Here is a 24,712-nt window from a genome sequence, read left to right on the forward strand (position 1 = left end):
AACTAGCTAATTTTCTTCAAGCTCACCTCTTGCTTATGCTATTTTTTTCAATCAGAAATAAACACTACTATCACAATTAACATCACTAGGTGCTGCCTCTGAAGAAGTTGCCCATTCTTTAATTATATGTGCCTCACCTATTATAGTTGGCTGTTTTACCAAAATTTGAAATTGCAAAAACCTGCCACCAAATTATGTAGTGAGCATCACATTTTAGCTTTAGTTATGGCAATGATCTGATTTCAGAACATTTAAAAACAAATCAGAGGAGATTGGGCATGTTCCTTGACTATTTGCATCTATTGTATTGCTAGTTCCTCAACCTAGAACTGACCTTAATACTTGCATGTAATTAAAATGGTATAAAAAGCCAAAAAAGAGAGAAAAGAAAAGAAAAAATGAATCAGCTAATTCAAAAGTTGTCCTATAATCTTAGTAATGTAACATACACACATCAAAAAAATATGTTTTTATGTTTCTAATCTACACACATCTCTAAGTATTTAGAAAATTACCTCCAGAGTCTATCCTCTGTATTGTGACTAAGTAGTCAGGACAATATCCAACATGAAGCCTCCTCAGTTGCTGCAACTAAGCAAGAAGATCAAGAGTTCCATGGTACGCTGCAGGCTCTAAGGTCAGAACCACGTAAAGGACCTCATCCAGTCACAAAATATAGGAATTACAGCTTCCTAGTGTCCATAAAAATGGAGGAGAACCAAATACTGTTGAATGTTTTAAACATTCTCTCATATATTACATACCTGCCACAGTTTCCTCTTCCTCCCCTCCTCCCAGTTCCTCCCCATTCCTTTCCATTGTAGAACTTTTGTTAGGGACTTTCAGATACCACTGGAATAATATCGTTTATAGAAACAAAGTGAAATTACAAATATCAAATCTAAGCCTGAGCTTGGTCACTTATGGCCTGATTCTAAACTTGGTGGGTTAATATGTAAGTAATATGTAAATAATAAGTGACTGATGGACTAATGGCCCGTTTTAAAGTATATTAAGCTTCTACAAGGCTTAACATAGTTCCTGGCATGCAGAAATCACTCAACTGACCATTTTATATGATTCATAATATAAGAAGACATTGCTATTCATTGAGCTGCAATCAGAACCAGCAAAATCAGCTGTGGATTATCTCAGGGACAACAAGATATTGCCTCTTATAACATACACATCATGATAGGTCAAAGCCATTTACTAGTCCTTAAAGGATTAGGAATGTGTTGATACTGTTTTACTTCCCACAATAAATTATACTGAAGACTATGATGATAAGAAGAAAATTACTGAGATGGGAGCTATTTCATTTTTCTAAGTATCATACATTTTGTGGGAAAATAGCCATTTGTTATAATTAGAGGACACTTCAAAATAGACTTTTGAAAAAAGAATAAATTGATTGCATAGCAAGAGCAAGTCAATGATCCAGGAGAGCTACTCAAAATACCTATTTGATGCAAATTCCACCTTCTGATAAGTAATTTTACCCAACTTTTATCTGTCATGAAGGTTTCAGAAAAAAATAAAAAAATAACTCACATTATTAAAGGATGATTTATCTACTTTAAAGAGTTAGGTATGTATTACAAATTTAAAAATCCCATGAAGGATCTAATACATTAAGTGTATGCTATACTTATGATACTCGTGTCTTGTTTTGGTATAATAATTAGTTTCTAAGGTCAAAACATTAGTGATAATAAAACACACTGTTCAATTGATACTTCCATTTTAAATTAAAAATTTTCAACTTTGTACAGTTTTTAGATCTGTAATGAAATATTCTTCCAGAATTGTGAAATTACCATATACTTGCTAAAAGCAATGATATGAAATATTTTGATCTTATGAAAACTAGAATTTCAAAAGTACACATCTTTCTCCTTCACTCCAAAAATCCAGAAAACCTGTGTATTAATTAGGCCACACTATTCTCAATAGTTGTTGTATGGTCACATGTTGTATGGGAACTCAGTATACCACAAATAGTCTTTGGGTCAGAAATATGAATGTAATCAATTTATTCTCTGACAGCTGAAGAAAATACTTGCTTAGGAGCATACTATAACTTATTGGAATATCCACACATTGGGACAAATACAACGTTAAATGTTGTAGAGGACAAGAAGGCCTTGTAAACACAGTTAAGTACTGGAGAAGCCAGGAAAATTAAGCACACAGCTTATCTCTTCAGTGGAATGAGGTACTTAGCTCTTTTCCTGGAATGTTGCAGAAAAACATAGTTTACAACCTGGTAATCCTTTGTTACCTGTTGAGCCAGGCCCAGGCCATATCTTCCAGAATTTACATTTTACTTACGCAAGACCCTTTTCCCTTAAAACCTTGAGCATTGCTTCCATGCCATAAAACTCATCCTTGTGAATGACGTCATTTGTACAACAGCCTAAGTGACTTTGATGTTATCTTAGGGCCAGGCCAATCCTGACATCCAGAGGCATTCTGTTTACTCAGTCAATCTCCCTAGACCCTGAATCTTGGCCATTATCTCAGAGTCAACAGTACCCATTCTTGTGAAAGAAGTCAGATGTACTTTGGAAAGAATTTCAATGCAAACATGTTGTTGTGCACTTGGGATTGAGTTAACTGTTTTTTTCTTTTCCCCTAAAATGTGCTGTGCTTAAATATGGCTAAAGTAAAATGATCTGGGTCAGACTCTAGAAGTCCTGGTTACCAAAATAGGGCTGATCTGAGTTTCATTATTTTTCTCACCCTGCTCCTTTTCCCCTGCCTGCTATAAAGCATGCAGAGACACTCTTGCAATGTACAGTGTTGATATTATAAGTAATGCCCCAATAAACATTCTAATACTAAAGTAGAATATCCATAAAATATATGAAACTCTTATTGATAGAAAAAAAGAAAGAAAAACGAGAGTTGGACATCTCTGGCTACCAAGTATGTAACAAAAATATCTAGGAGGCTGTTCACAAATGCTTTCCATGTTTGATCTTTGCAAATTTTATTTTATTTGATCTTAACATTATCCTGTTTATTCTTGAATTTCCATTGGTTCTATTTTACAATTTCCATATGTCCAATAATATTCTCCATTTTTTCTTTTAAAAAATTGAGCATATTATTAACCATAAATATTTTAAAGACAATATCTGATAACCCCAGCTTCACAATCTGTGCCTCTGTTTCTATTGTTTGTGTCCTTGATTTTGGTCATATGGCCCTACTTCCTGTCATTCCTGATGATTTTGGGAAGAGAGATGCCAAACTTGCATATGAAAAGCTATAGTGTCTGGATGCTGCTCTCTTCTGCAGAGGAAGAGAAAACAAAATTCGTAAACAACAGACAGAGTGGAGGTGGCTCACTACTCCAAGCAGTTGGAAATAGTGCATTGCCAATTTTTTGCTTATTCATGTAGCATAGCCTTCCTGGGGTGAACATAAACCTCTTGGGGTAAACAACATAAGTTGTTACTAGAGTCTTGACTATTTGTAGATTCCTGTGTGTTTCTTCTGCTTTCCTAGGGCTCTGACATCACTAAATAGTTTTGTCTTCCTAGCATTGTCTAAGCTTTTTGTATCATTATATCAAATGTTCCCTTGTTTGTTTTAGAACTCCTAATGTAGGCTAGGTTAACCTTAAATCCTAGGGTAAAAAACATGGTCCACCAAGGTACTTTTAGCTTAGTTTTTTTTTTTTCCTTTTCACTCTAAATAAGCCTGGCTTAAAAGTTAACTAATGCCTCAAGGGGAAATTTTATGCAGAATTTACACACACACACACACACACACACACACACACACACACACACACGAATACATGCAGATACTTTTCAAACTGATTTTCTGTATATATCTTGTGTAGTGTTAATATTTAAACAAGCCAGACCTAGTAGGTACATTATGTATTAAATATTCCAACAACCTTTATTGTAGAGGTTTTAACTCTATCTTTGAAAAAAATAGTTTTGGGAAATTTAAGCAACTTAAGGTCAAGAAACTATAAGTGAAAAAGAAGAAATCTGAATTTTCTATTGCTGTAAGTAAAAGCTGCCTTTACATTTATGGTAGGGAAACTAGTTGTAAACTGTAGGTGAAACACATATGTCTGTTGTTACTAAAGCCTGTCTTCTGCAATCTGGAAGAAAGATAAGTGATCTTCAATCAAAGAGTAGTGATGAGAATAATTTCTTAATCTTTAGAGTATACAATACACTGATTAAGAATAAAGATAGATATTATTGTATACATTATTTCAGGGACCTAAAGGTTACCCCAAAGAAACGGGACTTTCCAGAAACCTGGCATGTTAGAGAAGGAATAGCATAGTTTTATGCATGTGTCAGAGGTTTCAGCATTAGCACAGGCTAATAGGAACTATTTCTAAGCTATTGAAGATATTAAACCACTGGGAGTTTCTCCTAAAATCCACCAGGAGTCCTAAAAACTAGCAAGCATTTGAGGTCTTTGCTATTCAAGTATCTGAAAAGTGACAAACATCCACAGTGTAAGCAACTTAATTAAATCTGGGATGGCCAGACATTCAAAGGTTGTATTGTTTGGGAATTTAGTTGCCTAGCTTATAAATGATGCAGCAGATATCTAACAATGGGACTGGGGATATGGCTTAATGAGTAAAGTGCTTCTGTGTAAGCATAAAGCATCAGGACCTGAGTTCAAACTTCCAGCACAAAGGTAAAAAGCCTTGTGTGGCAGAATCCCTCTCCAGTCTCAGTGCTGGGATCAGAGATCAGGGCAGGACAAGACAGGTAGATTGTGCGGCTTGCTAGACAGTCAGTCTGGTGAAATTGGTAACTCTGGTTCAGTGAGAGACCCTGTCTCAAAAAAAGAAATAAGTTTCAACACGATAGAGGATGATATACAATACCAGTCTCTAGTTCCACACTCATGCATACCATACACACAAACAGACACACCACATACATGTACATATGCATACACACATACCACTTTAATAGAAATATAGTTTTACTCGTATACTAATGAGGTTAACTGAATACAAGATGGAGGCTGGTATTATGTGGTCATCAGAGCATTCTAACTGTGATTATCCCCCAGTTTACTAATTTTTCTATTGTGGATATCTGTGCTATTTCCAACTAAGAGTGATTATGAGTAATGTTATTGTGAACGTTATTTCACACATCTACTAATAAAGCTATTTTATCACCTTTAAGTCAAGTATCACTTATTTGCAGAGGGTTGGTCATTATAGAAATAGGTGTAACTGGCATTCAGAGTGTTAGGACCAAAGATGTTAAACATAATGTAATGTATGGTGCTTTCTAATACAAGGAAAAACCATTTGTACATGAGACATTAATACCATAATTAATTTACATAAAATAACTCTTGGATATATATGAAGAATTAAAATTTACTTGTTATAAGGTATGTGCATGCTATAATGAAATTTCCCCTTGAGGATCATGAATTTAATACTTGTTTCCCAACTGGTGATAATGTTTTGGGAAATTGTGGAATCCTTGAGACAAAAGGTCAAGCCACTACTGTGATCTTGGATGGTTACAGCTGGATCCCACTCACAGTCTACATTCCCTGCTTCCTGTCATCCATAAAAACATGGACCTCAACTGTAATTTTCCACCCCCAGGAACCAAATTACTCTAACAAGTATGCTTTCCCAACCGTGATAGGCTGTATGTTGTAACCAGTAAACCTAAGTATATGCACTGTGACAAAGATGAGAAAATTCCCCAACTTTACAACTAGTTAAAATAATGTATACTCCCACCAGCAGTTTTCTGACTTATGTCATTTTTTATCAGTCTAGATGGTAGAAACTTTTGTTAATTGACCATCCAAGGGAGGGATTCATTAATAATGTTGCTGAAGCTATCCCTACTGCAGACGAGTCCCAAGAGCTGTATGATACTTCTCAAGATAAGCTATACAAGATAAGTGTGGTACCTATGAAGATGAGATTCAAAATCCTAAGCTGAAGGTGTTCAAGGCAGTGAGCAGCATTCTTCAGTGCTTAGTGTCTAATTCCAGGATCTTACCTTGATCCTGAATTCCTGCCCTTACTTCCCCCCGTGATCAATAGTGATTGGAATTTTTAAGCCATATGAACCCTCTCCTCTCCAAATTGCTTTTCAGCATGGTATTTATGACAGCAATAGAAAGCAAACTAATGATCCTTACTAAATGCATTATGCACAAGGATGATAACTGAGGTTAAGAAGTCAAAAGTTTGGGTCACAGAGGTACCTCAGAGGGTGAAAGCACTTGCCACACAAGCCTGACAACTTGATTTCAGTCCTGTAACCCCTGGGAAAATCCATATTCATTAGGGCACTTCTGGAAGATGGAAACAAGAGAACAGATCAGATTCCTTTGTGTCAGCTAGCCTGAAGTACAGCGGCAGAAACAGCAAAGAGCAAAAAAGTCCTCTGTCATCTACATTTGCACCCTGGCATGCAAATGTTTACACTCACACATACATCCAACACACACGTTAAATAAATAAATAAGTAAATAAATAAATAAATAACAAATAGATGGAGGTCAAAGTTAGTTTATTGAATCCTGTGAGTTTATTGCCAATCCTCTCTCTAATAATAAAAGAGCTAATAAGTTGAAAATAAGTAAATCTATATTTTGTATGTAGGTGCATGTTTCGGTATTATACATGTTCATGTGCATAAAGATATATGTGCACATACATGTGGAGGTTAGATATCAACCTCGGCTATTATTTCTCAGGAGCTATCCACATAGTTTAAAATTTTATACTATAATCAGTGTGTGTGTGTGTGTGTGTGTGTGTGTGTGTGTGTGTGTGTTTGTGTGTGTGTGTGTGAGGACATTTCACAGTATCAGTGTGGAGGTTAGAAGACAGCTTACAGTAGTTGATTCTCTCTTTTCATCACATGTGGATCCTGGATATTAAACTCAGGTTGTCTTGTTTGACAGCAAATACCTTTACCCACTAAGTCACCTTGCAGGCTCTATCAGTGATTTTTGGCACAGGGTCTCTCACTGGGATTTGGGGATCACTGACTAGGCTAGGCTGGCTGGCAAGAAAGCCAGAAGGATATGCCTGTCTCTGTAACACCAGCACTGAAATTACAACCATATGCTACTACACCTGTCATTTTATATAGCATCTGGAGTTGCAACTCAGACCCTCATGAAGCCAATGGTTCTGGCTTCACAGAACCCAAATCTCCATCCTTAAATCTGGTTCTCCTATAGATCTCTAATACTGAAAATCAAAGAAAAACTCATTGGATGTAGGTGCTTTCTGCTAAGCCTGAAAACGTGAATTTGCTCCCTGGGACCTAGTAAGAAAGTGAGAACTGATTCCTGGAACATGAACTCAGACTTCCATACACATGTTGTGGTTTGTGTATGAACAAGCAAAAAAAAAAAAAAAAAAAACTTTATGAAACCTAAAAGTAAAATTTGAGTGGACATAATGAAAGAAGGAACAACATCCAGAAATAATGGTATGTCTGATATATACTTAAGATAAACAAGAATAAATGTAGGCATTTGTTGAGGCACTGAGAGGCAAAAGAAGTCTAGAACTACCAACATGATAATTCTGTGCTAACAAGTTCATGCTCATTGTGGTGCTTTGAATATGCTTGGATCAGGGAGTGGCACTATTTGGAGGTCTGGACTTGGAGTAGGTTTGGCCATGTTGGAGGAAGTGTATCACTGTGGGCTTTAAATCCTTGTCCATGCTTCCTGGAAGCCAGTCTTTACCTGTTTGACTTCAGAACAAGATGTCAAACTCTCAGCTCCTCCTGTACCATGTCTGCCTGGAAGCTGCCATGCTCCCACCTTGATGATAATGGACTGAAACTTTGAACCTGTAAGCCAGCCCCAATTAAATGTCCTTTATAAGAGTTGCCTTGGTCATGGTGTCTCTTCACAGCAGTAAAACTCTAAGATATCTATGCAATTTCTATAAATAAATCATGTTCCATATCTGATAAATATAATCTGGTAGAAACATCCTTGATTCCGATGAAGTAATGAGCATTGTAAGCATGGCAAATCTATCCTCTTTTATGGAAGCAATTTAGTTAATAAAAACCTCAAAGGTAGCCATAAAAGGGAAAGATCTGGGAAAAGGGCAGAACTGAGCTGAAAGTTGCAATGTGTTCATTGCCAGGCAGACCCCCTCAGGCTCTCTTTTGTTACCATAGTGATATTTGGAGAGCTACCTAACCACTCTTTGAGACAGCTCTCCATTTCCTTTTAACACCATTTCTTTTCACTTCTCCCTGACAACTCCACCTACACTTTCAAAACCTTACAGATTTGACAAACCAAGGGGAGGGGAGAGAGGGGAAGGACTGTGGGAGGGGGTGATTGGAAAGGGGGCAGTGATGTTAAAAAAAAGAATGCCTACAAATTTCAAGGTTAGAAATTGTTTCTATGTTGCCTATTCAAGGAAATGAATGGAAACCATTTATTTGGCTACAGAATAAACCAAAATAAAATCATTCAAATAAATACAGGAGAAGGAATGGGAAAGTAAGATAACAGTAAGGATGTCTTAAAAAAAAACATAAAACTATTAACTATCTTCCCAAAATACCTATGATGCACATAAGTCAGTATATGAATATACATATATAGTTTAAATGAGATTTTCCAATTTGGAATGACAATGTTACCCTCAAGAATTATTGACCATCTAGAAAACAAAACAAAATAAAACAGAATAAAACAAAACAAAAAACCTCAACACCAGCATGAGAAGTCTCCCTTTGCGTTGTTGGTAGGCATTGCTACTGACTTCTAAAGCATTATAGACTATTGCTGTTACCTTTGGTTGCCTCCCAGAGGTTGGAGGCAATTCTGTTTCTGAAGACATTATGTATTCTGAACACAAGACCCAGAGTATCTGTATTAGTTTGGGTTTTACTTCTGTGAACAAACACCATGACCAAGGTGACTCAAATTAAAGGACAACATTTAATTAGGGCTGGCTATAGGTTCAGAGGTTTAGTCCTTTATAATCAAGGCAGGAGCATGGCAGCATCCAGGCAGGCATGGTGCAGGAGGAGCTTAGAGTTCTACATCCTCATCTAAAGGCAGACAGGAAAAGACTGGCTTTCAGAAAGTAAGGATGAGTGTCTTAAAGCCCACACCCACAGTGACACACTTCCTCCAACAAGGCCACACCTCCAAATAGTGCCACTCCCCCTGGGCCAAGCTTATTCAAACCACTATAGTATCAAAGCTGGATCTTACCTCAAAGCCTCCTCTATAATGACTAGCTTTCATGGTATCAGAAGATATTGTGCAAGCTTCCAAAGGGGAAAAAGCAACTAATGGTCCTACCCAACTATGATATCCATGAACCACAACAACAACTAGCATGGCACAATATTCTTATCAGTAGCCACAAGCATACTCTCGTAGCAACTAACATCGCTGTAGTTGGACTTAAACTGCAACCAATCAAAATGCAGAGTTGAGGAGCTCAATTCCAACTGATATATCTACAACACAACTCTTATGCCAGAGACTCAGGGATAATTGCAGAAGATGGGGCAGAATGATTGTAAGAACCAGAGTAACTGAGTTTGCTCTGAGATTGTGTATCTTAGGCATGTCAGAAGCTACCCATAAAGTCTCACCGGCGCGACTGTCTTTAAACTGAACAAGGATGACATTAATATACATGTTAACATAGATGGGGCATGGAATGAGGCCTCAACCCTAGACAAAGAACTTCAGGCAACTAAGAAATGCTGAGATTGGGTGAAGCGGTCTTTTCCGGGGCAGAGCTCACCAATTGGTTCCAGTACTAAAAGGTCAGCTCTGAAAACATGCATACAAATAATGTTATACAGACTGAGCAGGCTGTGTTTACATATTTAGCAATATATACAGATATGTGTAGCAATAACTAAAAGAATAAAGAGTCCATGAATTTGAAAGAAGGTGGGGGGGGGGGTTATGTGGGAGGAGGGTTTGCAGGAAGGAAAGGAAAGGAGAAAATGATGTAATTATATTATAATCTAAACAAATAATTAAAAGGAAAAAGAAAATCTACCAGATGCAGGGCAATCACCTATAATCAAGGAAGGAGGATCAGGAGTTCCAGTCTGAGCTACATAACAAACTCGGACCAATCTGACCTACAAAAAGAACAAACACAATTTGTCAGAAATAGAAACATTTTTAGTAACATGAAAAATCATGATGAAAACAAAAGGTGGTGTGTGTGTGTGTGTGTGTGTGTGTGTGTGTCTGTACGTGCTCTTGAGTGCATGTGCGCGGTGTGCGTGGCATGTGTGGCATGCGTGGTGGGCGTGGGTTGCTTGTGGCGTGCGAGGCATGCGTGGCATGCCTGTGCGCATGCGTGCATGGCATGCGTGTGCGCATGCGTGTGTGTGCGTGCGTGTGCACATGCGTGCGTGCGTGCGTGTGTGGCGTGCATGGCGTGCATGGCGAGCATGTGCGCATGCGAGTGCGTGCACGAGTGCTTGTTGCGTGTTTGCGTGTGTGCGCCTGCATGCGTGCGTGCCTGCATGCGTGCGTGCGTGCGTGCGTGCGTGCGTGCGTGCGTGCGTGCGTGTGTGTGTGTGTGTGTGTGTGTGTATGTGTGAATAATCCAAGGTCTTTCCAAGTGGTGTAGAAAATTGTTTATGTGGTTTGTCCATCTCGAAGTTTTGGTGCTCTGCCAGTTATCACTGTGTGATCTTGTTCACATTAGGAGCCTTTTCAGTTCCCAATTTATTCATTTGTAACCAAAAGGAATTGAAATACAACAGACTCTTAAATGTTTCTGGATCCAGTCTATAGCAAGCAATTCATTTTACAGGAAACTCCACTCATACATATGTCAGCAAACACTAGACAAAATTCTAAGAATATATTTGTAGTTGATGTGCCTGGGAGTTTTGTCTGCATGTATGTCTGTGCATCACATGAATACAGTGCCCTCAGAGGCCAAAGGAGAGTATCAAATATCCTCGAACTGGACTTACAAATGGTTGTGGGCCACGATGTTTGTGCTGGGAATTGAAACCAGGTCCTTTGGAAGAGCAGCTGGTGCTCTTACCCACTAAACCTTCTCTCTAGCCCCGATAAAAGAATTTTTTTTTAATGAAATGATTCTTATGATAGGAAATATTTGCTATAAATTTTTGTCCTGTTTTCATGTCCATCTTATGACTAGTAAATTGGTTTTTATAAAATCATTAATGCTTTGCAGTGTACAATTGGAAGAAAACTAAATTAATGGGTATCTAATGGTTTCCTATAGTTCTAAAACCCTATTGTTTTATACTTGGCTTTATCTTTTAGAGAAAAAAAAAGTAACCATGAGTATCATTTTTAAAAAATGTTTCCATAGTGCCAAACAGAATTTTAAGCACTTCACTAATCTGAATTAACCTAAAATTTCAACATCCACGACTACTTTCATTAGTACAACTTTAAATATGAAGAAAATCACTGCAGCTTGTATGCGTACCAAATTCAGTGGACTAACAAAGCTATTTCATACTATATTAAAGTGTTTTGAATCTTTTGCAAAAAGCCCAAGGCATAAAACTTTGTCTCAGGACTGGAGCAATGGCTCAGTGGTTATGAGCACTGGCTCCTCTTCCTGAGAATCTGGGTTCAGACCCCAACACCCACCTGGTGTTTTACAGTTGGTGGATTTCCAGTTCCAAGGAACCCCACCTTTCTGGTCTATATTGACACTGCACACAAGTGGTACACAGACATATATGTAGGCAAAATAGCCATACACATATGACTAAAATAGACAACTCTTTTACCGATAAAAAAAGCAAACAAGAAAGCAAATAAACAAAAACACATCGTCTTCCCTGATTTTACCATTGTAACCTACAGAGGCATTATAAAAATTACTCAAGCTGAGAGGCGATATCCATTACAGACTCTTAATGTATTCTGTTACTGTGTACTATAGTTGATCCTAAGGCATGTGCTTACTAACAGCACACCAGAGAGCATTCATACTTGCAATATTGTGCACATGATGCTGTTAACACAGTGTGGTGCACACTTTGGGCTGCAGTTATATGCATACATCCTTAGTCACATTCATCTTCATTACCAATACTGTAAAAACAAACATCCAACCAATTGAAGCAATATCAACTTACCAGATGATCACTGTGAAAAACCCATCTTTTTTGAATTCACTGGGTGGATCTAGAATTTGAGATGCAATGCTCTTAACCACAAATTAAATTGTATGGATAGTTTAGACTGCGGATTAAGCAGATTTGAAATATTTCAATTAAGTTATTTTATTTTGAAACAAGATTTCACTGTGTAGCCCTGGCTTACCTGAAGTTTTCTCTATAGACCAGGCTAGCTATAAATTCAGAGATCTGCCTCTGCCTCTTGACTGCTGGGCTTATAATTTAGCTAAACTCCTAGTCGGTTCTTTTGCATCACAGAAGATAGTCAGCAATGTCTGGAGATGCATTTGGTTGTTCCAGTGTAGATGGTAGGATAATCCATGCTATATACATAACCACATGCCCCACAACAACTAATTTTTCTAGCTTCAAATACCAAGAGTGCTCAGACTGAAAAAAGCTTTAATTTTTTCTCAATTGAAAATTAGGTAATATATATTGCATTCATAATATAAATAATGAATGGTGTGGTAAAAGATTAGTGAAGGAGATGCCTTGAAAAAAGGATGCTTGTCTTAGTTAGGGTTTTACTGCTGTGAACAGACACCATGACCAAGGCAACTCTTATAAGGACAATATTTAATGGGGGCCACCTTGAAGGTTCGGAGGTTCAGTCCATTACCATCAAGGTGGGAACATGAAAGCATCCAGGCAGACATGGTACAGGAGCCTCTGACAGGTCTACATCTTCATCTGAAGACTGCTAGCAGAATACTGGCTTCTGTGGGTCCCTTGTTCTGGAGGGTGTCCCAGGATGATCGATCTCCCGACTGGGGACAGGGTGAGAACAGGGAGGGCTCGCTATTGTCTCCGAGCTGCCTCCGGCCTGTGTCTCCACTGTCTGTAGGTCTCCAGCCTGGCCTGATGCGGGAGGTCGAGGCCAAAGGACACAGAGTGCAAGCAGGAGGGGAGATTGCCTGCCCCCCCGCTGCTGCCTCTGCTCGCTCACTGCTGCTATGCTGCACCTGTCTCTCCGAGCTGAGCCGGTCCAGGCCCGGGCTGGGCCATAAGAAGCCAGCTAGCTGGCAAGGAGGCAACTTGATGTCCCAGGCAGGTTCTGAGAGAGCAGATCTCTCGGATACCAGGATGATTCTTTAGCACTTTACTTCCCCTAAATAGAGCCCTTATATACACTTTTGGGGTGGGTTAGGGTCTGGCAGCAGATAATGTATATTGGCTTGACCCGAGAGCTTGAAGATACCTCATCTGCATGTGGGAGAGCCTGAGGGACCATTCCTCGTGACTGATGGTCATAAACCTCTCTGTGGGAGGGGTTGTTGGAGGACTGAAGCTAAGTGAAAAGAACCAGGGCCTGGGAGCAGAGCTGAACTCCTGCCGTCCAATAAAGGTTCCGGGGTTCAAAACTCATGCTCAACCAAACACCCAGCTGCTTCTCACAGCCCACTGCCCTACAGGCTTTCAGGCAGCTAGGATGAGGGTCTTAAAGCCCATGCCCACAGGGGCACACCTACTCCAACAAGGCCACAACTTCTAATAGTGCCACTCCCTGGACCAAGGATATACAAACCATCACAATGCTCAAGTGAAAGTATCTTATTACTCTTCTTAAAATACATCCTCCAGACACTACACCTTCTTTGACCCTCCCTCCTAGTACTCCCCACTTGTTTTTTCATTTTCTTGAAATTATTAGAAAATAAGCATGCTGTCTCATAGAATCTACTATTGCTGCTATCTGAGATTCAAGCATCCTATCTTTGTTGGGGTTTCTATTACTGTGACAAAACACCATGAGCATAAGACAAGTTGGGGAGGACAGGGCTTGTTTGGCTTACACTTCCATATAGCTGTTCATCATTGAAGGAAATCAAGACAAGAACTCTCACAGGGCAGGAACCTGGAGGCAGGAGCTGACCCAGAGGTCCCAGAAGAACATAGCAAGACTGTACCTTGCCAACATACAAGAAGCATGTGGGTAGATGGAGATGTATCTCAATTGGCACTTGCCTAGCATAACTGATGTCCTACATTCTATCCCCAGACCCAGAGAAAACTGGGACTGGTGGTATACACCAGTGATGACAGAAAGAGGGGGAGGGGCTAAAGGTAGTAGGATCACAAGTTCATCCTCAGGTGCAAGAAAATTTCTAGCTAGTCTGAAACACATGAAACCCCAACTTTTATTTTTTTATTATTTTTATTGGATATTTTATTTACATTTCAGATGTTATTTCCTTACCCCATTTCCCTCCTCCCCCTCCCAGGAATCCCCTATCCAATCCTCATTCCTCCTGCTTCTATGAGGATGTGCCCCCACGCCCCACCCACTCCCACCTCCCCACCCTCAAAATCCCCCACACTGGGGCATCCAGCCTTCAATGGACCAAGGACCTCCTCTCCTACCTATGCCCAACAAGGCCATCCTCCCCTACATATACAGCTGGAGCACCGAATCCCATGTCTCCTCCTCCTACTTCTATGAGGATGTGCCCCCCACCCCCACCCACCCACTCCCTCCTCCCAACCCTCGGATTTCCCCACACTGGGTCATTTAGCCTTCACAAGACCAAGGACTTCCTCTCTCACCTATGCCTGACACTGTCATCCTCCTCTACTTACACAACTGGAGCCATGGGTCCCTCCCTGTGTGCTCCCAAACTGGTGGTTTAGGCCCTGGGAGCTCTGGTTGGTTGGTATTGTTGCTCTCCTCATGAGGCCACAAACCCTTTCAGCTCCTTCAGTCTTCTCTCTAACTCCTCCATTGGGAAACCCTTGATCAGATCAGTGGTTAGTTGTGAGCATCCACCTCTGAATATGTCAGACTCTGACAGACCTCTAAGGAGACAGCTATATCAGGCTCCTGTCAGCATGCACTTCCTGACATCCACATCAGTGTCTACTTTGGTGATTGCACATGGGATGGATACCCAGGTGTAGCAGTCTCTGGATAGCCCCTCCTTCAGGTTCTGTCCCACACTTTGTCTCCATATTTGCTCCCATGAGTATTTTGTTACTCCTTCTAAGAAGGACCGAAGCACCCACACTTTGGTCTTCCTTCTTCTTGGGCTTCCTGTGGTCTGTATATTGAATTTTGGGTATTCTGAGCTTTTGGGCTAACACCCACATATCAGTGGGTGCATACCATGTGTGTTCTTTTGTGATTGGGTTACCTCACTCAGGATAATATTTTCTAGTCCATCCATTTACCTAAGAATTTCATGAATTCATTATTTTTAATAGCTGAGTAATACTCCATTGTGTAAATGTACCACATTTTCTGTATCTATTCCTCTGTTGAAGGACATCTGGGTTCTTTCCAGCTTCTGGCTGTTATAAATAAGGCTGCTATGAACATAGTGGAGGCTCTATGAAACCCCAACTTTAAAATAAAGAAAAAGATGGAGGCTCAAGGAGACTGAACTACTAACCAAAGAGCACACAGGTGCTTAACCTACCCCCCTCACATTTTTAATGGATGTTCAGCTTGTCTTCCTGTGGGTCCCCTAACAATTTAAGGGGGTCTGTCTCTGATTCTGATGCCTACCATTGGATCCCCTTTCCCTACATGGACTGTCTGGTTGTGCCTCAGTGGGAGAGGATGTGCTCAATCCTGCTGGGACTAGATGCTCCTGGGGGAGGGGACTACCCAAGGGGGGATTCCAGAGAAGGGAAGAGGATAATGGGAGAGGGATTTGTAAGGGCAGGATTGGGAGGAGAGGATCCGGAGGGGGCCTGTGATTAGGATGTGATAGGAATAAAAACATACATTATGGAAAAAGGTAAACAAATGTTTGTAGAATTACTTAGTCAAAATTTGACAAAGGCAGAGTTGTTCAGCCCAATCAATGATGAGCTTAAATGAAAGGGTGACTGTGGTCATCCCCAGTGGCCTACAATATTGCCTGCTTTGGAGTAGGGACTTCATAAATAATGTATAAGGAATGATAGAATTCCAAAGAATTAGTAGAAAGAAAAGCAGGTCACAACCACCTTTAAGAATCGTTCTTTAAAAAGTTAATACGTTTTGTGTGTGATCACGGACTGGGGACATTTAATAAATGTTGTATGTTTAGTTCTAACTCTTCTGTTCAGCATATTCACTTTGGAGTTATCTTTGATATATGCTTTGTATTTAAGAAATACAATTTCTGAAGCTGTGTATCCTTTTAGTGTACTGCGATAAGTACTGTATAAAAAAAAATTAAGAAGTCTGATCTGGGCTGGGCGGTGGTGGCGCACACCTTTAATCCCAGCATTTGGGAGGCAGAGGCAGGTGGATTTCTGAGTTCGAGGCCAGCCTGGTCTACAGAGTGAGTTCCAGGACAGCCAAGGCCACACAGAGAAACCCTGTTTCGAAAAACCAAAAAAAAAAAGAAAAAAAAAAAAAGTCTGATCTGAAGGAAGATCTTTAGCAACTCAATTCTACAATTTTCTATTTTCATGTGCATTTACTAATTCACCTGCCTTGCACTCGGGTGCGACTGCAGATAATTATGCTTACGCTAATAACAATAGCAGCTAATGTTTTACCGAGAACTTTCTTGCTAGTACCTTTCCTGAAGGCTGTGTATATATTATCTGATTTTGTTTCTACTACAAGAGCAAAGTTGCCACATCCATAGTAATTTCTTAACTACAAAGCACCAACTTACTAAATACACGTGAATGTGATAACCCTAAAATGTTTTCTTTTGCTGACCCAGTCCCTGCCTGCATCAGGACCTCTAGACCTTGCTTTTGCCGCTTCCTATTTTCCACCACCTCTTGATGCTCTCCTTTGAGGGGCTGGTCAGTGGCGCTTTTTGCTCCTCCTTCTGGCAGCTGCTGTATTTTGGAAACCCTGACAACCCCCGCTTCTCTCCTCCCATGCCCGAGCCTCCCTTCCCCCCAGATGTACATCAGTGAGCTAGGGAACCCAAGGACTGAATTGTGCCGCGTACTTCTCTCGTGCATCTCCCTAGAAACACTGTCTCAAAGTCTCAAAATAGGAGCGCAAAGCACAGGCGGGAAAGCTGATGCGCACGCGTGGAAGGAATCTTTTGAGTCTCGCTCCTGGGCGGAACCAGACCAGTCCGTGCCAAGAGCTTTGCGCGTCTGTCTGGAGCTTCTTTTCTCCGGGTTTTTGAGCAGGGCAAGTAAGCTTTTTGGGGTGCAAGGAGTTCGCGGTTATCTCACAATGTCGGGTGAGTCGGATCAGCCTCAGCCAGGACCCTCGCACGCTGGTCTCTACTCAGAGCGCCATTCGGAGCGCCACTCTGAGCGCCACTCCGAGCGTCACTCCGAGCGCCACTCCGAACGCCGGGAAAGAGACCAGGCTGGGGTTCCAGGAGGAGTGATACGAAGAGCTGGTAGCCAAAAGCGCAGGTCCTGGATCCAAAAGGTTATTGAGCAAATAATTGGCTCCCCTAGACAGTGTGTCACCCTCTCGGAAGTGGTGCCTGTCTCTGTACTGGCCGTCCAAAGATACCTTTTAGAGGATGAGCCACAGGATACAGTGCCCAAGCCTCCCCTTTACTGCTATGATGTGACAATCTCAGATGGGGTGTACCAGGAGAAGTGCTACTTAGACCCCAGCTTAAACTTTCTCGTTTATCAGAATATTCTTAAAGTTGGCATAGAAATGAGAATTTCCAGAGTCTCGTGCCTTTACAATGAGAAAAGATTGGGCCAGGGAATCCTGTGCATAGATAAGGTCCAGTGTGGGGAGCCCCTAGATGTCGTTTCTGTAGAAACTCCATTTAGAAACAGAGCGCATGAGGAAAAGCCAGAGAGGCCTCTAAGAGGGGGCAGGAGTCACTACCTGGCTCTGTGGAACAACGAAGATCCATATGGAGATATATGGAAGGCGAACAAGCAACCCGAGGACTTCAATTTGAACAGTAAGTAATTGGAGGGAATTGGAGACAAATTTTAAAGAGTGTTCCGGGCCTGACAAGGTGGTACACACCAGGAAGACCCAGCATCTAGTGGGGGGCTTGGGCAGGATTGAGGACAAATTCCAGGGTAGTCTGAGTCCCAGAAAGGCACCTTGTCTCAAAACCAAACAGCAGCAACAACAGCAACAAAAACAGTGAAAGAGTTTGGAAGCTTATGATAACAGAAAACAAACTGCTTCTGTTTCGTTCATTAAAAGCGGGGTAGGGTGGGGAGGTGGGGTGCAGGGCAGTGAAATAGTCTTAACTTCAGGCAGCCTGTGTCTCTTGCAAAGTGCCTTGAAATACCTGACTGTGCTTTAAATTTAGTTTAGCAGAAAGATTAAGGATGTGGTTCTCAGGACTCCTCCTGTGATGCGCGCACACACACACACAGAGAGAGAGAGAGTCCTATTTCAATTATGAAAAATATGTAGGTTGAAGAGTGTATTGATTTGGATTTTACATAAACAGGAAATATTTCCAGCATTGTATGTTTTAGCATTTAACATTTGTTCAAAGGGGATGTTCAGTGATGTGATATATTGACTAAAACTCCACATTTATGTCAGTGAATGTAAAACTCATGCAAGTATTCTTTTTTGAAGGTGTGATGATGATAGAAAGGCTTCAAGTGATCATTTTTCTTGATACAGGAAGTTCATATTTCCTGTATCAGAAGTAGGAAGTCAGCCAGAAAAAGAAGTTTGCCATCAATCAATGCTCTTTTTAGTATGAGACATGTAATTAAGGCAGATGATAACACTACAGGCTGAACACATAAAAAAAAAAAAATGAGAGGGAAAATGCCAAACCACCAAGAAAAACTAAAAAGTGTGTAATATACATTTACTGGTTTTAGATCTTTTTTTGGTTTTTGAGGCAGGATCTCATATATCTCAGGCTAGCCCCAAACTCTTGGCCCTCCTACCTCCATCTCCCAGGTGTTGGAATTACAGGAGTACTTGACTATACCTTGGGGTCCAGCCCCGGATCCCCTGCATGCTAAGCAAGCACTGTACCTGTGGAGCCACTTGGCCAACCACACCCCCTTTTCTCTTTATCTTGCCATCACAATTCTAAGTCATAAGGCATCTTTCTATGACAAGCAAGCATAACAGACTTAAACATGTAAAGATAACTGATTTAAAAATATTGACTAAAACACCACATTTATGTCACTGAATGTAAAACCCATGCAAGTATTATTTTTCTGAAGGTTTGATGATTGTAGAAAGGCTTCAAGTGATCACTTTTCTTGATACAGGAAGTTCATATTTCCTGTATCAGAAGTATAATCATATCCACTCAAAATGAGGAAAGAAAACGTTATTCACATTTGTAGTCAATGATTGCTTAGATAGCTAAGAGACAAAAGCAAAGTTGCCATGATATAAATGTTATTCATTTATACTTGCAAACTTCAATTTGTAAAAGGACAGTTGGCTTACAAGAAAGAAATAAAATAAAGAGGGACCAATAATTTATAAAAGTGTATTTGATGTCTGTTATTAAGAAAGTCAGTAAGTATAAAAATGATATTTTATTACAAAAAGCAATGTCCATGTGCTAAAACTTCAAATTGTGTATTTTAAAGTATATTGTGTTAAAATCTTGAGGTCCAATTGTATTAAAAGCATGGTGGCAAAATCTAGGAAGTGATTAAAATCAGTACTTCAGGTTTGCTGTGGGTTTGAAATTGTAAATGACAAAATTTGTAATTTAGTGAAATGCATCTTTAACCTTTGTATGCCTTAAACATCCCTATTAAAATTCCAAGCTCAAGAGTTTGGTGCACATTTTTGAAAAAATAAAATGAATTATGTGACATTTGCACATAATATATTTTAGGTATCTCTAGGGTATTTCTATAGATACAATAGTCCACAGTGTAGAAATACGATAACTTCTATAACTGTACCCATGTAAAGTAATTTATTGTTTTAGGCTTTCTCGGTATTGCAAACAGTGACAAAAAAGTAAAATGTGTATTAATTATATTTGAACATTTCTGTTGAAATGATGGATTTCTAGAAGTATAATTACTGAATTAAAGAATATTTGAGTTTTATTAATTCAGTAGCTATTGATAAATTATTTCCTGAAAATTTTATTCTGAGAATTCGCACTAATTTAAACTTAGCAGAGTATGTATGAGTGTCCATTTCCCCATATATTACTATTCTAAAATATATCTTCCTTTCTGGAGTTAGGAATTGAACTGAAGGTCTCTTATGTATCCTAAAAGAAGGGCTTTATAGCTGAGCCACCTCCAAGGTCTTTTTATTATTCATTTCCTGGATTTTATCACTAATAGTTACTAAGTTTGTGGTTGCTGAACATTGCACACTATTTTTGTGATATCCTGTCACTTCTCTGTTAACTTTGCTTATGTTTTGTGCCTTTGAATCTTTTTAATTAAGATTTAGCTTTACACAGTAACATGAAAAAGGTTTATCCATCCTTAGCAATTGTACTCTTAAATGGTCAGCTTCCATCATGATCTAGAAATTTCCAAGCATCCAAAAAAGATTCAGCCTTGTTCATTCCTTGTTTATATCCTACTTAAAAAGTGGTAACACACAATGCAACCTTTACAAATGTCTATTTTATATTTTTTACTTATTAAGAAAAAACTATGATTTTCAAGCAAGTCCAGGATGGCCTTGAACTTCTTATCCCCTGCCTCTAGCTTCCAAGTGCTGGGACTTTGGACAGTGTGACAACCATGGGTTGTTTGTTTTTCTAATTTTAATTTTTATACTTTTTATTTGTGAGTTTGGAGGGCAAGGCAGAGAACACATAAGTACATTGATTTCACTGGGAGTGGATGAAAGTCATGGGATAGCTTTGGGATATAGGTTCTCTCCTTGCACCACCTGGGTCCAGGGTGGCAAGTTCTTTTACCCACTGAGTCAGCTTGCTTACCTTTTTTCTTACCTTCCAGCCCAGGCTGGCTGGAATGCATAGTCCTCCAGTCTCTGAGATCACAAGCATGTGTGCCATTATGCCCAGCTTTTTGTTTGTGTGTGTGATTGATTATTATTTGCTTATTTTTATTTTATGTGTATGAGTGTTTTGCCTGCATGCATATATATGTACAGTGAGCATGGCTGGTGTTCAAGGACTCCAGAAGAGAGATGTTGGGTGCCCTAAAACTGGAGTTTCAGATGATTTTGAACCATGTGAAAAACTGAATACAGGTCTTAGGCAAGAAAAACAAGTAGTCTTTTTTTTTTTTTAGATTTGCACATTTCATCTATCTATCTATCTATCTATCTATCTATCTATCTATCTATCTATCTATCTATCACAACCCCAGTTTCCCCACCCTCCTCTCCTCCACCCTCATCCATTCCTCCTCCCTTTCTCTTCAGAAAAGACTAGACCTCTCATGGATGTCAACCAGCCATGGCTCATCAAGTTGCAGTAAGACTAGGCATCTCCTCTCCTATTAACACTAGAGGAGGAAACCCAGTAGGGGGAGAGGGTCTCCAAAGCAGACAACAGAGTGAGAGACAGACCCTGCTCCCACTGTAAGGGATCCCACTAGAAGAAGAACCTATACAACTGTTACATATGTATCGAGGACCTAGGTCAGCCCCGTGCAGACTCACTGGTTGGCAATTTAATCTCTTTGAGCATCTGTGGGCCCAGGTTAGTTGATTCTGTGGGTCTTCTTGTGGTGTCCTTGACCTCTTTGGCTCCTACAATTCTTCCTCCCCCTCTTCTGCAGGATTCTCCAAGCTCCTCAAGCCTAGGGTTTGGCTGTCAGTCTCAGAATCTGTTTCTATCAGTTCCTGGATGAAGCCTCTCTGATGGCAGTTGGGCTAGGCAACAGTCTATGAATACAGAAGAATATCATTAAGAATCATGTCACTGAGAATTTTTTTACAAGGAGGACTCAAGGGGGAATTCATGAACTTGTATTGAAGGGGAAATAGAATAGACATTGCAGTCGAATGAGTGGGAGGGGCTGATGGTCTGGATGGGGGAGTAGAACCAGTAACAGGAAGGATAGGGGGAAAGTAGGGAAGATACAGGGAGAGAGTACTAGGAGAGGCAACTGGAATCAGGAGAGATCTCTGGGATGAACTAGAAACCCACTGCAATAGAAACTCCCAAGAATTTATGAGGGTGACCCTAGTTAAGACTCCTAACAATGGGGGATTCAAAACCTGAACTGGCCATATCCTATAACCAGGCAAGACTTACAGTGGAGGAATTTGGACACCAATTCAGACACAAAACCTACTACCTACAATTTGTCCTGCCTACAAGATATTCTGGAGTAAAGGTGGCACAGAAAGTGTGGGAGTGGCCAACCAATGACTGGTCCCCTTTAAGACCCATACCATGAGAGGTAGCCTACCCCTGACACTGTCTGGAAAGTCTGGACCCAGAGGCTGGATAGCCCAGGGATCTAGGATAGAATCAAACACAACTGGAACCAAAAAAGGCAACAAGTACTCTTAACCCCTGAGCCCCCCCTCCAGCCCCAGGGAAATCAAACCTAGGTCTTCTTTTGTCCCTGCTGTTTACTGTGTGCATGCTTGTGTTGGTCTCTTTGTGTGTGTGTGTCTGTGTGTGTGTCTGTGTGTCTGTATCTGTGTGTCTGTCTGTCTATGGCATAGGATGGGAATGGCCTCCTGTGCCTCATTTCTGGAGGGAACTTCAGCACCAAGCCATAGCCACAGTCTGGCCCGTAGATCTTACTTTGAGATACTTTCCTTCTGGTCCTACTTTGATGGGAACTTTTTATCCTTAAAGGATATTACATTTTTTCCAAAGGTTTTTTGCATCAAGTTCATGGTATGCTTTTGTCTGATACAATAAATTGATTTTCATTGTATTAAATTGATGCTGTTATGCATTTCTATCTTATTTATATCATTTTACACAAAATAAGCAAGCTAAAATATGAAAGATACACATGTGCAACCATATGTGCAAGAATACTGTTTAAGACTGTTTTTTAAATATTTTTATTGGATATTATGTTTACATTTCAGATTTTATCCCCTCACCCCATTCCCTCCACCACACAGGAATACCCTATTCCATCCCCCCACCTGCCTCCACAAGGGTGTGCCTCCACCTAACCCCCACTGCCCCTCCCCACCCTTGAATTCCTCCCCACTCAGTGTTCACCCTTCATGGGACCAGGGATCTCCTCTCCCACCCATGCCCGACAAGGCCATCCTCCCATAAGTATACAGCTGAAGTCATGGGTGCCTTCCTTTGTGCTCCCAGGCTGGTGGTTTAGACTCGGAGAAGCTCTGGTTGGCTGGCACTGTTGCTCTCCTCTAGGGGACACCAACCCTTTCAGCTCCATCAGTCCTCTAACTTCTTCATTAGGAACCCTTGATCAGATCAATGGGTAGCTGTGCGCATCTGCCTCTGGGTATGTCAGACTCTGGCAGACCTTCCAGGAGACAGCTGCATCAGGCTCCTGTCAGCATGCACTTCCTGACATCCATATAGGCGTCTATCTTTGGTGACTGCACATGGGACGGATATCAAGGTAGAGTGGTCTCCCAATGGCCCCTCCTTGACTTTCTGTCCCACACTTTGTCACCTTATTTGCTCTCTTGAGCATTCTGTCACTCCTTCCAAGAAAGAAAGAGGCATACACACTTGGCCTTCCTTCTTCATGAGCTTCATGTGGTCAGTTAGTTGAATCTTGGTTATTTCAAGCCTTGGGGCTAACATCCGCTTATCAGTGAGTAAATACCATGTGTGTTCTTTTGTGATTGGGTTATCTCACTCAGGATGATATTTTCTAGTTCCATCCATTTACCTAAGAATTTCTCAAATTCATTAATTTTAATAGCTGAGTAATACTCCATTGTGTAAATGTACCACATTTTTTGTATCCATTCCTCTGCTGAAGGACATCTGGGTTCTTTCCAGCTTCTGGCTATTATAAATAAGGCTGCTATGAACATAGTGGAGCATATGTCCTTGTTATATGTTAGAGCATCTTCTGGGTATATGCCCAGGAGTGGTATAGCTGGGTCCTCAGGTAGTGCTATGTCCAGTTTTCTGAGGAACTGCCAGACTGACTTCCAGAGTGGTTGTACCAGCTTGCAATCCCACCAACAATGGAGAAGTATTCCTCTTTCTCCACATCCTCAACAGCATCTACTATCACCTGAGTTTTTGATCTTAGCCATTCTGACTGGTGTGAGGTGGTATCTCAGGGTTGTTTTGATTTGCATTTCCCTGATGACTAAGGATGTTGAGCATTTCTTAAGGTGCTTCTCAGCCATTCGAGTTTCCTCAGTTGAGAATTCTTTGTTTAGCTCTGTACCCCATTTTTTAATATGGTTATTTGGTTGTCTGGAGTCTAACTTCTTGAGTTCTTTGTATATATTGGATATTAGCCCCCTATCAGATGTAGGATTGGTAATGATCTTTTCCCAATCTGTTGGTTGCCGTTTTGTCTTGTTGACAGTGTCCTTTGCCTTGCAGAAGCTATGCAATTTTATGAGGTCCCATTTGTCAATTCTTGATCTTAGAGCATAAGCCATTGGTGTTCTGTTCAGGAACTTTTCCCCTGTGCCTCGGTATTCGAGGGTCTTCCCCACATTCTCTTCTATTAGTTTCAGTTTATCTGGTTTTATGTGAAGGTCCTTTATCCACTTGGACTTGAGC

The 24,712-nt window shown here is 40.5% G+C and overlaps 1 protein-coding gene across 1 annotated transcript in view; it reads left to right on the plus strand.

Moving 5' to 3' along the window:
- Nucleotides 1–17,186: 17,186 nt before the first annotated feature.
- The window catches only part of Radx (RPA1 related single stranded DNA binding protein, X-linked), a 74,828-nt gene continuing 67,302 nt past the window's right edge, over nucleotides 17,187–24,712 (plus strand). Inside the window, exon 1 of the mRNA XM_034486211.2 lies at nucleotides 17,187–18,022. Within this exon, the coding sequence (XP_034342102.1) occupies nucleotides 17,320–18,022 (703 nt within the window). The 5' untranslated portion in view covers nucleotides 17,187–17,319. The remainder of the gene's footprint in view (nucleotides 18,023–24,712) is intronic.

This window comes from Arvicanthis niloticus, chromosome X, assembly GCF_011762505.2.
Source record: "Arvicanthis niloticus isolate mArvNil1 chromosome X, mArvNil1.pat.X, whole genome shotgun sequence".
In the NCBI taxonomy this organism is placed as follows: Eukaryota; Metazoa; Chordata; class Mammalia; order Rodentia; family Muridae; genus Arvicanthis; species Arvicanthis niloticus.